This window comes from Mustela nivalis (assembly GCF_964662115.1).
Source record: "Mustela nivalis genome assembly, chromosome: 10".
Lineage (NCBI taxonomy): Eukaryota > Metazoa > Chordata > Mammalia > Carnivora > Mustelidae > Mustela > Mustela nivalis.
The window spans coordinates 80636718-80660460 of NC_139029.1; the positions used below are offsets into that span (position 1 = coordinate 80636718).

The 23743-nt window shown below is 36.0% G+C and overlaps 1 protein-coding gene across 5 annotated transcripts in view; it reads right to left on the reverse strand.

The window, feature by feature from the left end:
• DPYD (dihydropyrimidine dehydrogenase) overlaps window positions 1-23743 on the reverse strand; it is an 831034-nt gene that overhangs the window by 452912 nt on the left and 354379 nt on the right. For all 5 annotated transcript variants that reach the window (XM_082686466.1, XM_082686464.1, XM_082686465.1 and 2 more), the window contains 3 exons: window positions 22655-22762; window positions 20451-20620; window positions 189-399 (listed from right to left, as the gene is read on the reverse strand). In XM_082686466.1, the coding sequence (XP_082542592.1) occupies window positions 189-399; window positions 20451-20620; window positions 22655-22762 (489 nt within the window). The remainder of the gene's footprint in view (window positions 1-188; window positions 400-20450; window positions 20621-22654; window positions 22763-23743) is intronic.

Genomic DNA, 23743 nt, shown 5'->3' on the forward strand with positions numbered 1-23743 from the left:
CTGTAAAAATAATTCTGTATAAGCATTCAATGCCATTTCTAAGCCTTTTAAATCAAAATTGCTTGGATTTTATACTAGAAGAAAAAAATGAATGTTAAAGTGAAAAACAATTCCCTGAAAACTGGAAACTATTATGGCACTAAAATAACAGACAATTGCCTAACACATTTCAGCTCCTGATACTCTACCTGTAGGATCGCTCAGAACTGAACCAAAGGCACTGATGACCACATCGGCTTTCAGAGTGACTATCTCATCTTCATGTTCATGCCAGTTTCCCGCTTCATCTTGCTCTGTTCGAACAAACTGCACGGCGACAATTCTCCCTTCTTTCAATATAACCTTCCGTGGAGACAGAAAAGGCAAGAATTCACACCTTTTTTCCTTAGCAAGTTCCACCTAAAACAAAACAAAACAGAGAAAAACTTCTTCTGTATTGAATGTTGATTTTTAATTCAATTATGTACTCTACTCTATGGTTAAACTAACATGAAGCCTTTTCTTTCATCAAAGTTGAGGTTCAGTTATCAGCTATTTACATTTTGCAAATCACTGATTCAGGGGAGCCTTCCATCGGTTGGAGTTGTCACATGGAAGTTTAAAGTGCATGGCATCACAAGATATTTCTCAAGTTCTCAGGACTGCTGCTCTATGGTTGGTGCCATGTAAGGTTTTGGCTCTAGCAGCCCGGTTTTCCATATGCTTTCACTTCTGTAGTATAAGTTCTCTTTTAAATCATGCTACGTATGAAAATAGATATTTCTGATTATTAATGGGTCGCATTAGCTAAACTGGAAATAAGTTAATAAAGTGGGTGAGCCAATCTTGGCAAGTACGTGATTAAAATGGTAGGTAGAAAAAAGAAGACTGAGAAACTGTGGAATCAAGAAATAAATAACATTTTGGGGCGCCTGGGTGGCTCAGTGGGTTAATAAGCCTCTGCCTTCAGCTCAGGTCATGATCTCAGGGTCCTGGGATCGAGCCCCGCATCGCATCGGGCTCTCTGCTCAGTGGGGAGCCTGTTTCCTCCTCTCTCTCTGCCTGCCTCTCTGTTTCCTTGTGATTTCTGTCTGTTCAAATAAATAAATAAATCTTAAAAAAAAAAAAAGAAAGAAAGAACATTTTAATCTTACTTTCATAAAAAGGCAAATGAGAAATTTAAGAAAGAGAAATGAGCGTGTTCTTGACAAATTCCCAGTTCTTCCACATCTATTACCTCATATGTGGAACACCCTCATTTTCATTTTTATTCTCATAATGGGATGTCTATCAAGACAGAATGTTAATACTTACATATCTATTCATTTTTCCATTTACTATTTTTTGGGGAATCCAGGCCTTTGTCAATATAACCCTATGTAGTATGTTGAGTTGGTTTTTTGTTTTTGTTTTTGTTTTTTCAAAAAAATGTACTATTGGAGAGGCTGAGGTGGGTATCAAGTCTCATTCTTTCCCTCCCTCATGGAAGATAGGTGGGTTCTTAGTAGGACCCTGACAAGTGAGGTTGAGAAAGTCATATGTGTAAGCTCCAAACCAGGAGTTGTCTGGGCAACATCAAGATGAAAAAAGTGAGTCATAAGTTGACCTGCTCAATCTTGTGATCAAGCCATAAACCCACCTCTCAACACTCTGTCCATAATTAGTGGTTGCAAACTTTGGCATGCATCAGAATCACCTAGAGGGCTTGTTAAAACAGACTGCATGGACCCACCCTCAGAATTTCTAGTTCTATAGGATTGGATAAGGCATGAGGATCTGCATTTCTAACAAATTCCTATGTGATGGCATGCTTTGGTTTAGAAATGACAGTTTGTGAACCACTGTCTTACCAGACTATAGCTGACTAGCTCTGAACTTAGTTGGTTGGTCTACACCAGGCATGCATCTACACCATACATTCTCAATGAGAGTAATATCACCCATAAGGGAGCAAAAACGGATTCTTAAGGAAGGAAAGAATCTTTGATGTCATAATAATTTGTGGCACCCTGCCCCATAAGAGCAGTAGTACATAAACCGATACACATGATATCAGGAGTATTAAAATTATAGTGTGTTTGTGTGTGTGTGTGGGGGGGGTTAACTAGGAAAAAAAAGTTTAAAAAGGCTCCTAGAGGGATAATTTAAAAAACAAAAACAAAAACATGGGGCACCTGGGTGGCTCAGTTGGTTAAGAGTCTGTCTTCGGCTCAGGTCATGATCCCAGGGTTCTGGGATTGAACCCCAAGTCAGGCTCCCTGTTAGGCAGGGGAGTCTGCTTCTCCTTCTGACCCCTTGTGCTCTCTCTGTCTCAAATAAATAAAATCTTTAAAAAAACCTGAGGAACACTGGTCATTACTATATATTGGCATGAAACTATTGAGTCTATGTCTTATTCAAGGTATGTTTTGAATATTGGCCTTAAAGCCTTAAAATTTGGAAAACTAAGAAATTACTGATATAAAAAATACTAGATATTGGTATGTCATGGGTAGCAAATATACAAAACAATAGATCTCAAAATTGTTTACACAGGTAAGTGGAATTGAATCAGGTTTGAAACCAGCTTCCACTGCTTACTTGAGATAGTCTCTAAAAAAATCTCTCTGATTTTGAGGATCCTTATACGTAAAATGGGGATAATACCTAATTACCTGGTATATGGTGTTACTTAAAGCAATTTAGAAATGTAAAGCACCTAAAGCAGAACTAAAGCAGAACTTAACATATGGAAGGTGCAAGTAAGTAAATATTATTTATTTGTAGTTGTAATTTTCTGAATTAATTTCTCCTTTCAATCATGCTTCAAACTATTCAATACCACTTAGCAACTGGGCTTATGCTTCTAATAGAAAGGTGGCCCAAGAACAACGTTAAGAAAAAGAGAAGGCCAAAGAACTTCAGATGCCTTTTTAATTTTCCACAAAATAAAATGTATGATTTGTAGAAGGCAAACTAGTCCTTGAACAGTTCTAATTACAAACTAAATATGGCTCCTACATAAGATATGTTTCTGTATCACTTCTGTCACATTTGCGTTACCTTATCTAGCGCCTTGTAACTCATCAATATAAACCAGTGTATTGTGTTTCAAAAATGTCAAGTGATGCTAAATTTTAATGATAATGCCAAACTTGATTGAATAACAATGACAAATGTTTATGGTTTGAATAAATCAATACATGATGCATATTTATAATAGTACTCTTTCCTGTGAAGGGCAGAAATAAAATCCTGAGCTATGCTGTACATATTGGGAGAATGTCTCAGACTGATTTAGGGTCTACTTTGTCCCGTTTTACTTTTTGCTCTATTAATACTTAGATAGTATCTACTACTCTGTGTAGGTCATCTCATATACGTTTTTGGCAAATGTGGCATTGAATTAAAACCAAATTGGGCATTGCAAGCAAATCAAAACTTTTAAAGTAATGATTATCAATGATTTATTGCTTGAACATGCTTTAGTTGTATTCTTACTTTTGAGAGCATAAAAACTACATGCCATTATGAACATGAAGAAACCGAATTTTAGTATTTCCTCAGTTCACATCATAATTTTCCATATGCACCAGGTAGCTTGTATTTGTGCCAACTATCTGATAGTGCACAGAAGCTGAGAGGGTGAACAGTGGCTCCCACAAAGATTACTCTGAAATTCTACTTTTGAAACTCGATATGTTCTATACTACCTAAAACATGTTAGACTAGGCGATTGGGCAGCAGACATAAATCATACCACTTCTTGCTATTTTGCTATTAAGTAGCTATTTTTCATTTTATGCAAGAGATGGAAAAACTTTTAAGGGAAAGATAGGAAGATATCACTTTAACATATGTATTTACTTGGAAAGTATTTGTATTATATTGGGAAAAGGAGAGCTGAGATGATAATAATTTTTTTTTTGAGATGATAAGATTTATCTCAGTCAACAAGGAAATATTAGGAAAATGAGAATTCAAAATAAGTAAAGTCATGTGTCAAATGAAATATCCTTTGAGTTATTTGTGGACAACAGAGGAGTTTACTTTCACTATTTAAGAAATCTAACAAGACAAAAATAACAATAATGGATATTTACATAGCAGGCATTTTTTTTCTTTCTTTCTTTCTTTCTTTCTTTCTTTCTTTCTTTCTTTCTTTTTTTTTTTTTTTTGAGAGAGATAAGTCAGGGGAGGGGCAAAGGGAGAGAGAGAGAGAAAATCTAAAGCAGGCTCCATGCCTAGCACGGAGCCAGACAGGGGGTTAATCTCAGGACTCTGAGATCATAACATGAGCCACAAATTGAGAGTCGAAGCTTAATGGAACAAGCCACCCAGGAGCCACGATAGCATATTCTTTTAACTGCTTTACATATGGCTCATTTTAACTTTCAGACAGAATACATATTATGATACTTATATATTAGTTATTTTTTTTAATATTAAGATTTAAACTAACATTTTTTCCTTATTGTGGGTCAAAAACCTAGTAACATGCTGAGTATTATGACTTACAGCTTTGGCACCCAACCTCAGGCACTCTGCTGCCTGCTGTCCTCACAACTAATCCCATGTGGGATGAAGCACTATTTCCTTGCTTAGAAGAGAAACTGATGTTCAGAGAAACCAAAGATATATTAAGAGATGACAAAGCTTAGCTAAAATCCTGAAATGGCTAAACAAAAATCCTGAATGATATTCATTTATGTCCAAAGAGAGCAACTCTATATATTTGAAAGAATGAGACTTCGTCTGGTACTGGTTAAGGAATCTCAAAACAAGGTTAATTAGACTAGGAAAGGATGTAGTCTAAGGCAAATTAAAGGTCAAGGGGTTGGCCTGATAAAGGCTGCCCTCAGGGCACCAGGGGGGCTCAGTGGGTTAAGCCTCTGCCTTCAGCTCAGGTCCTGGTCTCAGGGCCTGGCACTGGGCTCTCTGCTCAGCAGGGAGCCTGCTTCCCCCCTCTCTCTCTGCCTGCCTCTCTGCCTACTTGTGCTCACTCTCTCTGTCAAATAAATAAATAAAATCTTTGAAAAAAAAAAAAAAGGCTGCCCTCAGTGGGAAGAAGAGATTCAAGCTTCCTATTCTAAGTTCAGAAGTACAGTAAAATCATGAAATACAGGAACCAAGTGATAGACTTCTGAACTCATAGTTTATAAAGTGGATAATTGAGACATAGAATATATAACTCAAGATACAAAAGTGAAAAATAAAAATAGAATTTAAATAAATTTACTTCTTAGACAGTAAATTCCTTCACAAAACTCTTTAAATACAGAAAGAATATCTTATTTAATTTGCTATCCCCAGGGTTGAGGAGTGATATTCAAATATTTAACAAATGATGAATATAAGCCAATGAATGGTCAAAAAGATGCCTGGCAAATCAGCATATACTCTAGCCAATATGCCACATGGAAGGACATAAAGTGAATTTTAGCCCTATCAAAATGATGAGCTCACAGTAGACTCTGAATAACATTTTGTTTACTAAGATGAATGACTAATATGAAAACCCAGAGGGCATTCAAGTTAATGAAATGACAATCAACTAGTAGTATATGGAGTCAATGACTACTAAATACACATCGCAAAGCACGTTAACACTGGGTACGCAAATGACATGCTACCTGACCACAGCATCCAATGTTGTGAGGTTGAAATACGAAGTAAGCGATGTTCTTTCTCAGCTGTCAGTTACACTGCCATGACAAATTGATGGTCCAGACTGACCAGTGGTCTAACCTCACGCAGTGAGTCTTAATATTTTACTGTTTAATGAGCCTTCTGTTCATAGATGTCAGTGTTAGTGCTTTTTAATATCTAATGTTTGTTAATGATCGCTAATAATCAGCAACTCTGTAGTTTTGGTACATAACATTTCTGTTCATGGCACACATATTTGTTTGTTTGATGGTACGTGTTCTCATGAGGGACAAGTGGTACATGAAGCAAACATACAAACCTCTCGTCCTTATCTTCACCAATAATAACCCAAGGGAATGAAGGAGAAACATCTATAAGGTTCTATTTTGGAGGCTCAATAAACCAAGTTGTTACTTTCTTTTCATACCATATAAGGAAAGTTAAGAAGAACCTTCTTAGCTTTGATTTTTATCTCCATATTCAGGGAAGATACGTGGTTGATGCTGAGTGAAATAAAAATAGAGTGCTATTGCATGCGGTAATGATGATCATTTTAATGATTAACTTTATGTAATGTGATGATTTGGTCTGATTAATATTACAGGCATCATACTGTGGAAATTATGAAACAACTTAATTTACTATAATTAAAAGCATGATGTCAACTCATTTTTAGATTGCATATAGGCAAAGTAAGCATAGGTTATAAACTATAATGAGAACTCAAACCCAGCATACATTAAATTCTAATATACAAAGTTTGAGAAATAATATGAAGAAACAATATTCTTTGTAAAGATTGCCCTTAAATAGCTAGGTATTTAACAACTTGTCAATTCTATATAAACATGAGGACCTAAGAGATAGGATTTCAAATTAAAGTTATTTGGTAGTCTGTTTTGGTCAGTGATAATCCTGAAAAATATTAGCTTTTACTTCATCCCTGCTAAATTATTGCATATCCCACAAACATTCATAACCACACAATAAGAGTTCCACTCATCTATAAATTTACCAAAGATTTATTAAGACCTTTGTGTAAAAAAAAAAAAAATGGTGCTAGGTGCTATAGCTAATAAAACATTACCTGCTTTCAAAACTTTCACAGAGGCAGGCAAATCAGCAATCAAATTCAGTGTGGTAACACATATAAACACAGTGTGCACCAATGGCATATAAAAAGGCATTCTGTCCAGCAGCAGTGCAGGTCAAGAAAGGGAAGCCTAGAAAACGTACTGTCTGAACTAACCTTGAAGGATGAGTAGGAAGTAATTACTGGAAAGGAATTAGTTACTGGGAAATTATAGTATACAATAGATTATTTCCCTTAGGTGAGGAAAGATGTAGGAAGGTAAAGGAGTTTATTTCAACAAAGAAAGAAGGAAAGACACCTGGTTAAATCCACTTGTGAACATGCTATTGGAAAACTATCAATCAGCATTCAAAAGTAGGAGAACCCTTATCTGTGGCATGCTTTTAGCAAGATATACCTGCTAGTCTAGGATAGCTATGGTAAAAAACAAAACAAAACAAAACAAGAAAACCTGGGAACTGGACATATTGGGTAAAGATCTCTTAAAGAGTATATAAACTATGCAACTGAGTATATACTGGAGATATTTTATAGTTGAATTAGCTTCCTTTTGTGTAAGTGATGAGGCTACTGATGTTACTTAGAAACCCCAAATTAATCTGGGTTAAAGTACATCTTGATACACCAAGGTGGGACCTGAGAAACCATTTTGGTGGTCCTGTACCTCTCCTTATTTACCCTATACTTCATGTTTATTTATATTTTTATATAAAATATTTTTATATATTTTATAAAATATATTTTAATATATTTATATATTTTATAAAAATATTTTTATATTTGTATTTTATTTGTTAAGAAAGCTTGATGCAGGTTCTCTTTCTCAGTATGAGTCTGATCTCACGATCCAATCTTCTGGTGAATCTGGTTACCAAGGAGATGAAGAAAACTCAAGAAAGAGGCAGTGAATTCTGCCTGCCCACTCTAGAGCTCATCTTCCTTAATTTACTAAATAGTTCTTAACCTCTTTTGTACTTTTTAGTTTGTATAGACTCACAGACAGCGGGAAAAGCAGAACAATTCTAATATGTTTACTAATTTCTAGACTATTTAAGCTAATTCTGCAGTTATTCTTTTCTTTAGCAAAAAAAGTTTGCTGAGACCACAAGTTGAGGTTCCTTTTAGTATGTACTATGATATTATAGGCTTAGGGGTTGTTTTTCCCACCTTAAGCTCGTTATTTTGTATGTACGCATGTATGTATGCATGTAGTCATTATTTTTCACTGTTCCAAAATTCATTGTTTATGAACCACACCCAGTGCTCTACGCAATACGTGCCTTCCTTAATATTCACCATCAGGCTCACCCATCCCCCCACCACCTGCCCTTCAAAACCCTCAGTTTGTTTCTCAGAGTCCACGGTCTCTCATGCTTCATTTCCCTCTCCAATTTACTCCAATTCATTTTTCTTTCCTTCTCCTAATATCCTCCATGTTATTCCTTATGCTTCACAAGTAAGTGAAGCCATATCATAAATGACTTTCTCTGCTTGACTTATTTCACTCAGCATAATCTCCTCCAGTCCCATCTATGTTGATACAAAAGTTGGGTATTCATCCTTTCTGATGGGGGTGTAATATTTCATTACATATATAGACCATATCTTCTTTATCCATTTGTCTATCAAAGAGCATTTTGGATTTTTCCACAGTTTGGCAATTGTGGACATTGTTGCTATGAATATTGGGTTACAGATGGCCCTTCTTTTCACTATATCTGTATCTTTGGGGGTAAATACGCAATTACAGGGTCATAGAGAAGCTCTATTTTTAATTTTTTAAGGAGCCTCCACACTATTTTCCAAAGTGGCTGCACCAATTTGCATTCTCACCAACAGTGTATGAGGGTTCCCCTTTCTCCACTCCTCTCCAACACTTGTTGTTTCCTCTCCTATTAATTTTGGCCATTCTAACTGATATAAGGTGTTATCTCAATGTGGTTTTGATTTGAATGTCCCCGATGGCTAATGACAGTGAACACTTTTTCATGTGTCTGTTAGCCCTTTGTCTGTCTTCTTTGGAGAATTGTCAGTTCATGTCTTCTGCCCATTTTCGGACATGATTATCTGTTTTTTGGGTGTTGAGCTTAAGGAGTTCTTTATAGATCCTGAATATCAGCGCTTTGTCTGTAGTATTGTTTGCGAATATCTTCTTCCATTCCGTGGGCTGCCTCTTTATTTTATTAACTGTTTCCTTTGCTGTGCAGAAGCTTTTGATCTTGATGAAGTCCCAAAGTTCATTTCTGCTTTTGTTTCATTTGCTTTTGGAGACATATCTTGAAAGAAGTTCCTGTGGCCAATGTCGAAAAAGTTACTATGTTTTCCTTTAGGGTTGTGATAGATTCCTGCCTCATACTGATGTCTTTTATTCATTTTGAATTTATCTTTGTGGATGGTGTAAGAGAAGAGTTGAATTTCATTCTTCTATACATAGTTGTCCAAGTTTCCCAGCACCATTTATTGAAGAGACTGTCTTTTTTCCACTGGATATTTTTTCCTGCTTTGTTGAAGATTATTTGACCATAAAGTTGAGGGTCCACATCTGGGTTCTCTATTCTGTTCCACTGGTCTATGTGCTGTTTTTGTGCCAGTACCATGCTGTCTTGGTGATCCCGGCTTTGTAGTAAAGCTTGAAATCAGGCAACGTGATGCCCCCAGTTCTGTTTCTCTTTTTCAGCATCTCCTTAGCAATGCGGGGTCTCTTCTGGTTCCATACAAATTTTAAGATTGTTTGCTTCAGCTCTTTGAAAAATGCTGGTGGAATTTTGATCGGAATGGCACTGAAAGTATAGATTGCTCTAGACAGTATAGACATTGTAACAATGTTTATTCTTCTGATCCATGAGCATGGAATGGTCTTCCATCTTTTTGTGTCTTCTTCAATTTTATTCATGAGTGTTCTGTAGTTCTTCGAGTACAGATCCTTTACCTCTTTGGTTAGGTTTATTCCAGGTATCTTACAGTTCTTGGTGCTACAGTAAATGGAATCGATTCTCTAATTTCCCTTTCTGTATTTTCACTGTTCGTGTATAAGAAAGCAAGATTTCTGTGCATTGATTTTGTATCCTGCCACATTACTGAAATGCTGTATGAGTTCTAGTAGTTTAGGGGTTGGAGTCTTTTGGGTTTTCCATATAAAGTATCATGTCATCTGCAAAGAGAGAGAGTTTGACTTCTTCTTTGCCAATTTGAATACCTTTTATTTCTTTTTGTGGTCTGATTGTTGTTGCTAGGACTTCTGATACTATGTTGAACAAGAGTGGTGAGAGTGGCAATCCTCGTCATGTTCCTGATCTCAAAGGGAAGGCTGTCAGCTTTTCCCCATTGAGGATGAGATTTGCTGTGGGCTTTTCATAGATAGATTTTATGAAATTGAGGAATATTCCCTCTATCCCTATACTTTGAAGAGTTTTAATCAGGAACGGATGCTGTATCTTGCCAAATGCTTTTTCTGCATCAATTGAGAGGACCATGTGGTTCTTCTTTCTTCTCTTATTGATTTGTTCTATCACATTGATTGATTTGTGAATGTTGAACCAGCCTTGCATCCCGTGGATAAATCCCACCTGGTCATGGTAGATAATCGTCTTGATGTGCTGTTGGATCCTATTAGCTAAGATCTTGTAGAGAATCTTTGCATTCATATTCATCAGGAATATGGGTCTGAAATTCTCCTTTTAGGTGGGATCTTTGCCTGGTTTGGGGATCAAGGTAATGTTGGCTTCACAGAAAGAGTCTGGAAGTTTTCCTTCTGCTTCAATTTTTTGTAACAGCTCAGGATAATAGGTATCATTTCTTCTTTGAATGTTTGTTAGAATTTCCCAGGGAATCTGTCAGGTCCTGGGCTCTTGTTTTTTGGGAGGTTTTTGATCACTGCTTCAATCTCGTTACTAGATATTGGTCTCTTCAGGTTGTCAATTTCAGTCTTGGAAGCTTATAGGTTTCCAGGAATGCAACCATTTCTTCGAGGTTGCTTAACTTATTGGCATATAAATGTTGATAATAATTTCTGATGATTGTTTATATTTCCTTGGTGTTAGTCATGATTTCTCCCATTTCATTCATCATTTCATTAATTTGGGTTCTTTTTCTTTTCTTTTGGATTAGTTTGAACAGTGGCTTATCAATCTTATTGATTATTTCAAAGAACCAGCTTCTAGAAATAAGGACATCACTGGCAACATGATATCAATAAAAATTTGTTTTTCAATAATCACTCTCAATGTGAATGGCCCAAATACTCCCATAAAATAGCCCAGGGTTGCAGACTGGATACAACGACAGGACTCAATTATATGCTGTGTACAAGAGACACATTTTGAATTTACAGGTACATCCAGACTGAAAGTGAACGGATGGAGAACCATCTTTCATGCTAGTGGGTCTCAAAGGAAAGCTGGTATATCAATTCTCATATCAAATAGATTAGATTTTAAGCTAAAGACTGTAGTCAGAGATACAGAAGGACACTACACCATTCTTAAAGGGTCTATCCACCAAGGAGGTCTAACAATTGTAAATGTTTATGTCCCCAATTGGCAGCAGCCAACTACATAAGCCAAAAAAAAAAAAAAAAAGTTAAAAAAAATAGTCATATTGATATGAATACATTTATTGTAGGGGCTCTTAACACATCACCCTCAGTAACAGATCAGCAAAGCAGAAGATCAACAAAGAAACAGCTTTGAGTGACACATTGGGCCACATGGACCTCATAGATATATACAGAACATTCCACCCTAAAACAACAGAATACTGGTTCTTCTCAAGGGCACATGGAACCTTCTCCTGAATAGACCACATACTGGGTCACAAAACAGGGCTTAATTGATACCAAAAGACTGAGACTATTCCCTGCATATTCTCAGACCTCAATGCTTTGAAACTGGAACTCAGTTTGGAAGGAATTCAAACATTTGGAAGCTAAACACCATCCTGCTCAAGAATGTTTGGATCAGCCAAAGAACTTAAACAATTCATGGAAACCAATGAGAATGAAAACACATCGGTCCAAAATATATGTGATATAGCAAAGGCGGTCCTAAGGGGGAAATACATAGCCATTCAAGCCTATAAAACTATAAAACTAAAAAACTATACACTAAATCTTTTTATACCTTAAAAAACTGGAAAATCAACAACAAATTAAGCCAACCCCATGCACAAGAAGGAAAATAATTAAGATTAGAGCAGAGATCAATGAGTTAGAAACTAGAGATACAGTAGAACACTTAAGCTTTTTAAATTGAAGAATCCTGAGCTGAAAGAAATATTTTTCCATGTAAGAGTTGTACAATGCAGTGGATACAGCTGCCCCTTAACTATTTTATTGTGATACTACTGAGCTTCAAAAACCAGAAACACAATTCATGGGATAATTTAGGGGTTTAAATGCTTTTGCACAAGCATCACAAAATACATTTTTTTCTAACAAGGAGAATGCATTTTTGTTTTATTTTTTAAAAATTTTATTTGTTAGAGAGAAGGGGAGAGAGAGAGAGAGAATATGAGAAAGCATGAGGGGGCAGAGGGGCAGAAGGAGAAGTTGATTTCCTGCTGAGCAGGGAGCCTGATTCAGGGCTTGATCCCAGGACCCCAAGATTATGACCTGAGCCCAAGGCAGATGTTTAACTGACTGAGCCACCCAGGTGCCCCAAGAAGAGTCTACTTTTAAATATTACTCATAATTGACAAAATTTTCTTAAATCTGACTAACTCTTACATTTCTCATCTTGGACCTTACTGCAGTCAAGCATTCCTGGGTGCTATCAGAGTATCTCACAAAATTTTCTTCTGCATAACTTTTCAGGATCTTTCTTCAATCTTGAAATCCCTCTTTATATAAATCTGTTCAAACAAGGATGCTCTCTTATTTCTAATCCTGAGTTTATTTATATCTATAAATGTTTATTAATTTTTTACCTTTTATATTATTGGTTATAGTTTTTTTCTTTCTTTTCTAAAAATTCTGTAGCTATCTTTTAAAACACTGAAGACCAGGAATGATGATTTTTATTCAATCTACTTTTTTTTTTTTTTTTAAAGATTTAATTTTTTATTTGACAGAGAGAAATCACAAGTAGTCGGAGAGGCAGGCAGAGAGAGAGAGAGAAGCAGGCTCCCTGCTGAGCAGAGAACCCGATGCGGGACTCGATCCCAGGACCCTGAGATCATGACCTGAGCCGAAGGCAGCGGCTTAACCCACTGAGCCACCCAGGCGCCCCTATTCAATCTACTTTTAATGTTAGGTTAATATTGTAACATGGTATATTTTAAAACTTGGAAAATAATTACTTATTTAAAAGTTAACAGTAGTAATTTTGAGGTGTATGTATATATGTATAAGTTATATATTTTGAGTATTTCATTTTCATGTAAAGTCTTCCTATAGGCTTTCAATGCCCAGAAAATACTATTCCACACAATTCACTAATTTGATGCTTTGGATCAAACATCATTCTATACTTTGAATCAGATATAAGTTGAATGAACCAATCCATCTGAAGGAGTTGCATTCTAATATGTGAGGTGAGTATAAAGTAATAACTTTCCTATGTGACAAGTGCTACTATACAGGAAGCATAAAGAGCTATAAGATCTCACAGGAGGGAGACTAAGGAAGCTGTCGAAGAAAAAAATGACATTTGGAGCAGGCCTTGAAGGATGAGTTCACCTTTTTAAAAGAAAAAGATATGATTAAATGATTTAAAGGATTTAAAAATAATATTTATTTGTTTTTATATTAATTCATGTATGTTTTCTTTTTATCTCTTGGATTTTGTGCCTGATCAACATGCATATTTTTAAAGTTATGCATTTTATAACTATTTTATAGTTACTTTTTAATATTTTCAATGTATAAGACAAGAAAAGAAGACACTGAAAAACTGAGAGGACTTTTACTAATGGAAGAAGGCCCTCTAGCTTTCACATAAACGTTAATAAAGTAATAACACATTGCCATGTAATAAAGCCTGATAGTGACTTAATAACAACATAAATGTTCACTGATAATGAATTTATGTTTACATATGTATCTGCACACATCTAGATGCATATAAATACATACATATATACATATGGATCATAAATGATTATTAAACCTTTTTAAAAGAGATGTAGTTTTCAGCTCTATAGCTATTCCTTGTCAACATAATGTAGTTACCATCCTCCCCTAGGAATTATTTTGTGTAAATTTTATTTATTCATTTGACAGAGAGAGAGAGAGAGAGAGAGCGTGCGCACGCATGCACAAGCAGGGGAGGGGCACAGGGAAAAGCAGATGTCCCCCTGAGTAGGGAGCCTGACACGGAACTTGATTCCAGGGCCCTGAGATCATGACCTCAGCTGAAGACAGATGCTTAACCATCTGAGCCACCCAGGCACCTCCCTCCTCTAGGAATTATTGAAAACAGTTAAGCCTTTAAAGTGTATAATCTTGGATGAGCATGGGCTTTTGTTGGCTCCTGCACTATTTATAGGTTGGTTTGTTTGTTTGTTTGTTTTGGGTCCTACTTGCCACCTGAATTACTGCATTCAGGGTAGAATTCTGACAACTTCAGCTGTCAGTTTCTTTGATATCATGTCTTGAATGCAGCAGATTTTACCTACCAATAGACTAGGGATACATTAACTGCAACTTGCTTCAAGAGTAGTATTTCTAGATAGGGTCAAGTTTTTCGGTACAGAGTTGCTGTTATTCTCTGAGGAGACATAGACCTCCTGTCCAGATTCCACATAATTCACATATCTTTCTCTCAGTGTTCAAAATATAGAATTTGGGGCATATAAAAAGCTTTCAGAACCATAAAGTTACAGCAGTAATTTTATAGATGGGCATTCTCAGATTAGGGTTTATAACTTAGAACCAACTTCTCAAACAACGTTTAGTTAAAAGCTTTTCAACTGTTCCATTTTACTTTCTCATATGACACTGAATTTTCATACTTTCAAAAATGGAAACACGCTTAGATCCATGGAACATCATTCCATGCCATCATTAAAGTATTCAATATATATTTAATATCTTAGTACCAGGGGAGCCCCTAGCTGCCACCAATTTACTGTAGGCTGAGGGCAATTGTGTGTGTTTATTTATTTGTTTATGTGCAGGTATCTTCATATTGCCAATCATGCTAACAGATTCTGATTACTTTCTGTGAAGAATACCAACTTAAATGATGTGCAGGTGCCAAATTGTTGAAGAGCTCCTATAAGCATCAACCTTAGTAAGTAAAATTAAATGTGTCAGCATATAGAGGTTATTTTCTAAAAACAGTCCCAGGTTCATATTTCTTATAATTAAATAAAAACTAGAAAGTATAACTTACTGGTAAGAAAATCAATGTTTAGACAGCAAGATGTAGGTAATGAAAGTATCAATGAATGTAGCTCAAAGATCATTTGTTTGCTTGTTTTTCAGATTTTATTTATTTGAGAGTGAGAAAGCGAGAGAGAGAGCACATGAGCAGGGAGGGCAGAGGGAGAGGGAGAAGCCGACTCTCCACTGAGCAGGGAGCCCGACCAGGGCCTCGATCCCAGGACCCTGGCATCATGACCTGAGCTGAAGGCAGACGCTTAACCGGGTGCCACCCAGGCACCCCCTTAAAAATCATTTGATATAAATGTCTGAGAGGAGGCCTACAGATTGACCACATAGAGATCTATTATGGGGTATGCTATACGGTATCAGAAGGAGTCAACAAAAAGGCACATTCTTTCACATGAAAATCTATTATTTCAAAGAAAGAAAAGAAGATGTATTATTTCAGCATTGCAGTAACAAAGAAATTTTCGACTAACTGAACTAGGCAATCTGATGCTGTTATTTTTATTATTAAAATAGTAAAGTAGCATCAGAACAGCTGACCCTCTGTATAGCTCAAATATGGGGAAACAGACACATCAAAGGTAAATCAGTTAATATTTTGGCAAATGAATAGGGGGAAGCCAAAGGGCACTGGAGAGTGCTCTAGAGAGCCCATTTAAACCACGGCAGAATTAAAGATCGATCATATTTTTGCTAATATTGGGAAATTAAATACATGAACAACAGATTCTTAAAGTTTGTGGATGAGATGGTACTGTTAAAATAATTTTGTACCATATTCTTCTCAGTAATAAATAATAGGAACTACAAAGTCCTTCCCCAACCTTATCTTTTAAATTTATCTACTCAAGCAGGTCTGTTGAGTCCTGACCTTCACGCCTCCTTTTAGGGATTCCCGACTGCCTAAAGCATTCTTGCAGTTCTATCTGATCTGTCAACAGCTTTTAATACCAGCATTTTGGGGGATTCTGTTATCCTGTGAAATTTAATCTCACCTATTTAAGCTTGCAGAAAGTACTGGAGGGAATTATTAACAGATTTCCCCTCATCTTCTTAGAGGCTAGTGCTGAGTGATTGGCTGGTTTCCCTGAGGACCCGCAGCTGAGAAGCACTAGTTTGTCAGTAGCATCCTATTTAGCATGTGTGTGAGGCCACCAGGGAGACTGAAAGACATTTGGAATCAGAATTACATCAATATGCTGATGATGCCTCAATATCTTCGTTTCATCAAACCTGTATCCCGTAGCATTAATGCTTTCTTAACTAAGATGGAAAGTGCCCCGGAACAGCACACTGCTTACAGCTCTAATTAGACAGCTGGAAACGACACTGATGATATGTAAGAGCAGTGGATCAGCAGTCTTGGCATCACCAGGAAACCTGTTAAAAATGCAAATTCTCGGGCCCCTCCCAGACCTACTGAGTCAGAAACTCTGGGACCAAGGCCCAGCAAGCTGTGTTTAACAAGCCCTCCAGGTGATTCTGATGCATACTAAAGTTTGAGAACATCTGCATTGGAAGAATGGGATGTGGGTGTCACTGCTGAATCTATTGGGCTCTGCCTCCAAGTTAAGCAGATTAAAGCACTTCAGATCCAATCACACTGTGCTTGGTTACTAACCACATGATGTTAAATGTAACTGGCTTTTATAATAATTCATATTTGCCACAAAAAGATGAGAGAACTTTATACCATTCTGCATTCCCCATCCTCTAAAACCATCTGAGAATTAGACCGAAGCTTTGCATATAGGCACACTGACATGCTTAACAGTGAGGACCTTAACCAACAAAGAAAAATCACATTATTCCCAAATTCCATCCAAGAGCCTAAACCCATTAAACAACACACATATGTGAGAAAAACCCTAAACATCCATTTTTGTCATTCTTCATTGACTTTAAAGAAACCAACCGTAGTTATAGTATGAGTGTATTGGGAGCAGAAAGCATGGGAGGAATAGGAGAAAGACAAAGAAACTGGGCACAACGTTAAATTTTTCATGTTGGTTATAATTTTTTTCTATAGTATATTCTCCCCAAATCCTGTCTTGAAGTATTGAACTTCCTCCTGACAGGTTCATAACTTAGCATTGCCAGGTCATGGGCCCTCTTCTGATGTACCAAAACCAAGTAACAGACATGAGGCATTAATACCAGAACCTCTGGTAATTCTGAAAGCTCTGAATTCTAAAAAGAGCACAGGCACTGGTCAAAAACCCAGCCCTAAAATCTATGCATATTCTGATAATGCATTACATATTATTTCTTCTCTCATGCTGAGGAATTTTGCCTAAAATAACCAAATGAACTTTCAAAAGCCTATTATTCTAATACTGGTCTAACCTGGAAAGTATTAGTTGTTTTTGTTTTTGTTTTTGTTTTAAGATTTTATTAGGGACTCCTGGGTGGCTCAGTTAGTTAAGTTGCTGCTTTCTGCTCAGGTCATGACCCCAGGGTCCTGGGATTGAGTCTTACATCAGGCTCCTTGCTCAATAGGGAGCCTGCTTCTCTCTCCACCTTGGCCTGCCACCCTGCCTGCTTGTGTGCTCTCTCTCACACACAAATAAATAAATAAAAATCTTAAAAAAAAAAAAAAGATTTTATCAGTTTATTCTGGGGGGAGGAGGAGGGGTAAGGAGAAAGGGGAAGAGGTGAAGAGAGAATCTCAAGCAGACTCCCTGCTGAGTGCAGAACCCCTTACTGGGCTCTATTTCACAACCCTGATCCTGACCTGAGCCAAAATAAAGAGCCCGGCCCTCAACCAACTGAGTCACTCAGGCACCCCAAAAGTATTAGCTCTCTTAATGTCAGAGGCCCTGATGCCAATTCCCTCCAAAAAACATTCATTTCACAATTCTTTGCTAAACACTTTATATGTGGCCCCACTGTGCTAGGCTGGGGGAAGAAACAAAGGAACCAAGAGAGCTGACCATGGCCCCTGTTCTTATGGACCTCACAGTCAAGTAGTTTGAAGATCATATAAAAAATTTGGTTCCCTGTAAGCCAATTATAAACATCCATTTGTTTTCATGGTTTTAATTAGGCCCCAGATCCACCTTAGTTCTACTAAGCTGTACTGCAATTGGGTGACCTGTTGTTCCACAGACCCATTGTTTTTCAACAGTTTGCAAACCATGGCTCAGTCCAGTGAACTCTGGCCTTAGGGCCAGCTGTGACTGGACTCTGATCTTTGCATTTTGTAAGCCAGTCCACTGACTAATGGCCTACTCTTCCAGTTATCCCCAGACAGCCTCCCTTCTTCTGACCAAAACCTCGTTAGTCAACTTTCAACAGAGCAGTCCTTTTAAAAATTAATTCAGATCTTGGTGCTTCTCTGCTCATAACAGTCCAGTGGCATCCTCTCTCACACAAAAAAGCTAAATGCCTACAAGACTCACCTAGTGTGCCACAAACTGTCCTCTCTTACACTGTTCCAGTCATACTGACTTATGTTTTTTATATTTAACAGCCTTCTTTAATTGCCTTGCCTGGAATGTTTGGCCCCGATCTCTACATTTCCTCACTTCTTCGTTTGTCTGCCCCAAAGTCACCTTATTAGAGTGGCCTTCCTGGGCTATCTCATTTACAAGGGCAAATCCTTACTACTTCTTCTACCATACCCTCATCCCAAATACACATGCCTTATACTTCTACCTTCATTAACTTTTCTCCATAGCACTAATAACCTTTCAATACACTATTTATGTGATAGTTAGTTTGACCAACAAGTGTCTTCCCTCAGTAAGTACAAGCTGTATTAAAATTGTATTAAAATTGCCAAGACAATGGCTGATACATAATGTATGCTCAATATGTATAGGTTGATTAAATCAATAAGTAAGTAACAAATGTCTACCTCTACCCTCACAAGTAATTACCTGGTCTCATTTTGTGTCTGTGTTCTACTGAGGGTGGAAGACACAGTCATCACTCATTTCCAGTTACCACTGTTAATGGAAGATGACTATAAGATAAAGTATAAAGTAACTTGCCATTTCCATCTGGGGACATCTTCCCTTCCAACTCTCAAGGTGCAGCTTTTATAATGAAAACTTTTTGATTTTGGAATCAGAAGAACAAGATTTAAAATATTTAGTTCAAAACAAATGTGCCAACTTTCTATTCTTTGCTGAGGCTCTGTGATATGCATGGAGATATACAGGTGAATAAAATTAGCTATTGTCCTTTTATCTTAGGAAAGTCATTTAATTCCAGGATGGATGTTTTCTTTTTATTTGCAACATAATGAAATTATACTAACTGATACTATAGATTTCACTCTAGAAAAAAACCTCCCCAGATGGTATGACCACGCCCACCTTGGATTTTGGGAAAAAAAGTCTGAATGGGTATAATAGATAAAAGAAAACCCAGAGAATAAAGTTGACATCTGAAACGCAGCCATGAACCAGTGGTGACTCTAATATTTTAGTGAGATTAATCTGTAATGTGGTTAATCTACATGTGACAAATTACCTACTGACTATAGTTATAATTCTTACCTGGTATCAAGACTCCAAATATATTAAGGCATTCTAAAGCAAATCATATTCATAATACTGATTTGGATAAAATTAGTAATTTGCCTTTCCATAAATATGTTTTGTTCTTGTTCTTAGAACTAATATCCTTTATAAGACATTATCTTCCTCTAATAGCATTAAAATTTGAGAAGTCCATGGTACAAGTATCCAGTGGATGCCTCACCAAAGATTCATCACCAGTCACTTGAAAGAATGAAATCATTTTAAATCTGTCATTTTTAGTAAGTTAACTCATTATTAATTCTAAATAATGCTTACATGAGGCTCTTAAAAAAGTGATTCACAGACCTGTACCCCTGGGGATAAAAATATATGTTTATAAAAAATAAAAAATTATAAAAAAAAAAACTAAAACAAAAAAAAAATAATAATAATAAATGGCAATCTCTTTGTTCTATTGGTTTCACCACAGAATGGACTGACTTAAAGTATAACCCAGGCATATAACTTTGAATGTAGCTTGTAAACATGGCTTATAGAGATTCCAGTTGTCTCTAATTACCACATTCTCCCAATATCCTACATTTTGTGATGAATCCCTATTGTTAAGAAATGACGACTTAGCACATTCCACTGTTACTAGTTAAATACAATACATTTCAAAGATACTAACGCTAAGAAAAAGAAGCACTTAATATTGACAAAGATAAATTTCTCATTTTATCCAATAAAGTATTATAAAATAACGTTTTTACTTTGAATGTCTGAATTAGGGGGGAAAAAAAAAACCATGGGTTGCCCAGAAATTTTTAAATTTGCATTTCATAATTTCAAGAACATTCTGATGACTGAGCTAGGAGACTGCACATCAACAGTTTCATGTCCTAAAATCTGTTGCATTACAACTCCCTATTTTCTGATGATTCCATTTTACCTCCTCGGGGACAGCTCTTATATTAACAAAGCCTTTTCTGAAGACGATGGACACGCGGCGGGCTCCACAACATAAAGCGGATGTCGCACAGTCGAAAGCAGTGTCTCCAGCTCCGAGTACAATCACGACTCCCCGTATCGATGGCAATGGAGAGTGACAGGCGCACATTCCTGAATGATGAAAGGAAAACCCCATTTTCAAGTAGAGAAACCATTTCTGCATGACAGCTCAAAAGATACTTGTACTCAAAGCAGTGTAAAATTGCATCTTGCGGTTGCTGAGGATGGAGTGTCACTATCAAATTATTCTGCTTCATTGAAAGACAGTTTTATTCCCATTTTAAAAATATGCTCATATATGTAATTTCATAGTCAGTACCTTTAACTTCTTTTTTCTTCTAGAAGGATCGCTACAACACATTTTGAAGAGCTTAGGTACTAACAAACTGCAATCAATCAATTAAAACATGCTTTGTCAAAGTCATGTTATGTATTTTTAACTTAGTGTCATTAAATTTGTTTGTTAGAATAAAAAAAATGATCTTTATCATCTGGGTTAACATAATTGACAGCATTTCATGAAAATATTTTACTTAGATATTATTTTCTAGGATTTCTAATGTATAGCCTTGCTATATACTATATTTAGGAAATTTTGAAAATTTACACACTGAGTAAGTGCTTTCTATGTAACTGAAGAATTTTTAACAAGTATTTTCTTGAAATAGTTAAAATGAACTTTCTTTCCTTTACAGTTCTTCCCCGGTTTTGTTTGTAAAATAGAGCTATAAAAGAAACAGGACTTTCTACATGTCCATTTCTCAAGGACGTATATATGAAGACTTGATATCCATATGAAGATTCTCGTAAAAAAGTAAGATGCAGGTTTCTGTATGTGTCAGGTATTACTGTGTTATCTGATTCAGTAAAACTACTGAGAAGATAAATTACTATAAATGAAATGGCACCATGGGCAGCATAGGCCTATAATCTCAATAAGTGTAATCATCCTGTTCGGAAGAGTACATTTGGGATTATGTAATTGGCCTTCTGTAATTCTCAAAAAGACATGTACTATGACCTTCTTTAGAAAGGGCTGCAGGTACAGAAGCATCCCCTTCTCCTGGGAGGAGGAAGGTGGACATGGTCTACATGTGCTTAGCTGTAAACTTCTGCAGAATGACCTAATAAAGTTTCTTATCTTTTTAAATTGTAGGATAAAAATGGAAGCTTTTATCTTTTCACATGCAATTAGATGTTAGAATAGCTGAACTTTAAGACTTTAAAAATATATGTCTAAAGGATTTAGATGATCTGGTGTAGAGAATATATTATAGTTTCTTTATTACTAAGACTGACCCTCATCCAACCAAAGCACAGGACTGGTTTAAGCTTCTGGTTGCTCCTCAGGCTGCATGTAGTGATATTACATAGAGACCACATACTAGGGTGTCTATCAGTGTTTTCCTTTAGCTTCATATATCTGCTGTTCAGCAAGAAACTCTTTCTGCCTGCTTAGACACAAATGCTGAAAGATATGTGAAAATATGTCCTACTTTAAAATTAATATATACATATATATGTATATTTGTGTATATATATTTATATTGTATATATACATATATACATATATATTTACATTATATATACATATAAAATATAAAATAGTTCCTAAACTGAAGTTCCTGCCATTTCTTTTAAGAACATCTCCCAGGTGGGGCGCCTGCATGGCTCAGTTGATTGACCATCTGTCTTGGGTTCAGGTCATGATCCCAGGGTCCTTGATGGAGCCCCATGTCTTCAGGCTCCCTGCTCCACAGGGAGTCTGCTTCTCCCTCTCCCTCTGTCTGCTGCTCTCCTGCTTGTACTCTCCCTCTCTGTCAAATAAATAAAATCTTAAAAAAAAAAAAAAAGAACATCTTCCAATATTTGTTTAAGACTCTTCCTTTGAAGAAACTTTACATCATGCACTGTAGACCTCTATATGACAGAATGGAAAAAAATCCTTATGATGATATTTGATTGGAAGATTAAAACAAATGGATGATCCTGAAAAATGATTACATCATATTTGTTTTAAACTTTATACTGCTGTAGCAAAAATTATTTGAGATTTGAACAGTGTCCCCCTGAGCCTAGATTTAACATAAATTTATAATAAATAAACAACATAGGCAACAGTAGGAATACAAAACAATGTTTTACCTGCTTTACTGCTTTTGGCCACAAGTGGCAAAAAGTCTTTGGATGTGTAAAATCCGTGGTTCTGGGTCAGGTCTTTGAAGATATGATTTTTATTGGGGTCTGGCAAACCTAAGTAATAAAAATTTATAAAATCTCGTTAGCAGAAGAAGGCGGTTTTTCCTACTCTATATTTTTAAAAAGTAGAAAGCTGAGATCATGAAAATAATGTGGTTCTGAGAGGGAAAAAAAATCTGTAAGCAAACCAACATAAAAATGTATATAATACATTGTAACAGACCTCAGTGTATACCTTTACTATATAACTAAGCACACACCATAAATCATACATTCAAGTACACATATGGGTATATACAGAAACATGGATACACACAATACACGCACATTTAGTGTTTAAGGGAAAATCAGGTTATATTATTTCCTCATGTCATAAATAAAAAAAATTTCTAGTGTATTAGAGTACTAAATATAAAAAAAAATTACAAATTAAAAACTAAACACAATATGGATATATATGTATCTAGTCCTGAATATGACAGATCATTCAAAGAAAAAAAAAACTTGGAAGAAAAGATGTATTTTAACACAAAAAATCAGCTATTTGATTATTTGGAGCATTATTTTAACAATAAAAGAATGGATAATGAAATAGGGATAATGAAAAATACAAACAGCTTCTAAGCACCAAAACTTTAAATACATTAGTAATTTAGGAACTATGATTTAAAACAATGAAATATTATTTCCTGCCTATTAAAAAGTAAAGTAAAAAAATTTAAGAAAATTATACTATATGGCAAGGGTGAAAATGGGACTTCTCATACTCTTTGGTGCAAATACATATTGGTGCTCGATTTCTAGAAAATAGTTCTGAATCTATACTAAGGGAACACTAAAACATGCAAATAAAGACTTAATGTGCTTAAATAGTCAATGCAAAGAGAGAGAGAGAGAGAGAGAGAGAGAGAATGAAGGAAAACGAGAATGCCAATAAAATGAGTGAGCTTACTTTGAAAAAGAAAAAGGCAACAGAACACAAGGCAAAAAAAAAAAAAAAAAAAAAAAAAGAACACAAGGCAGCCACTAAAATGA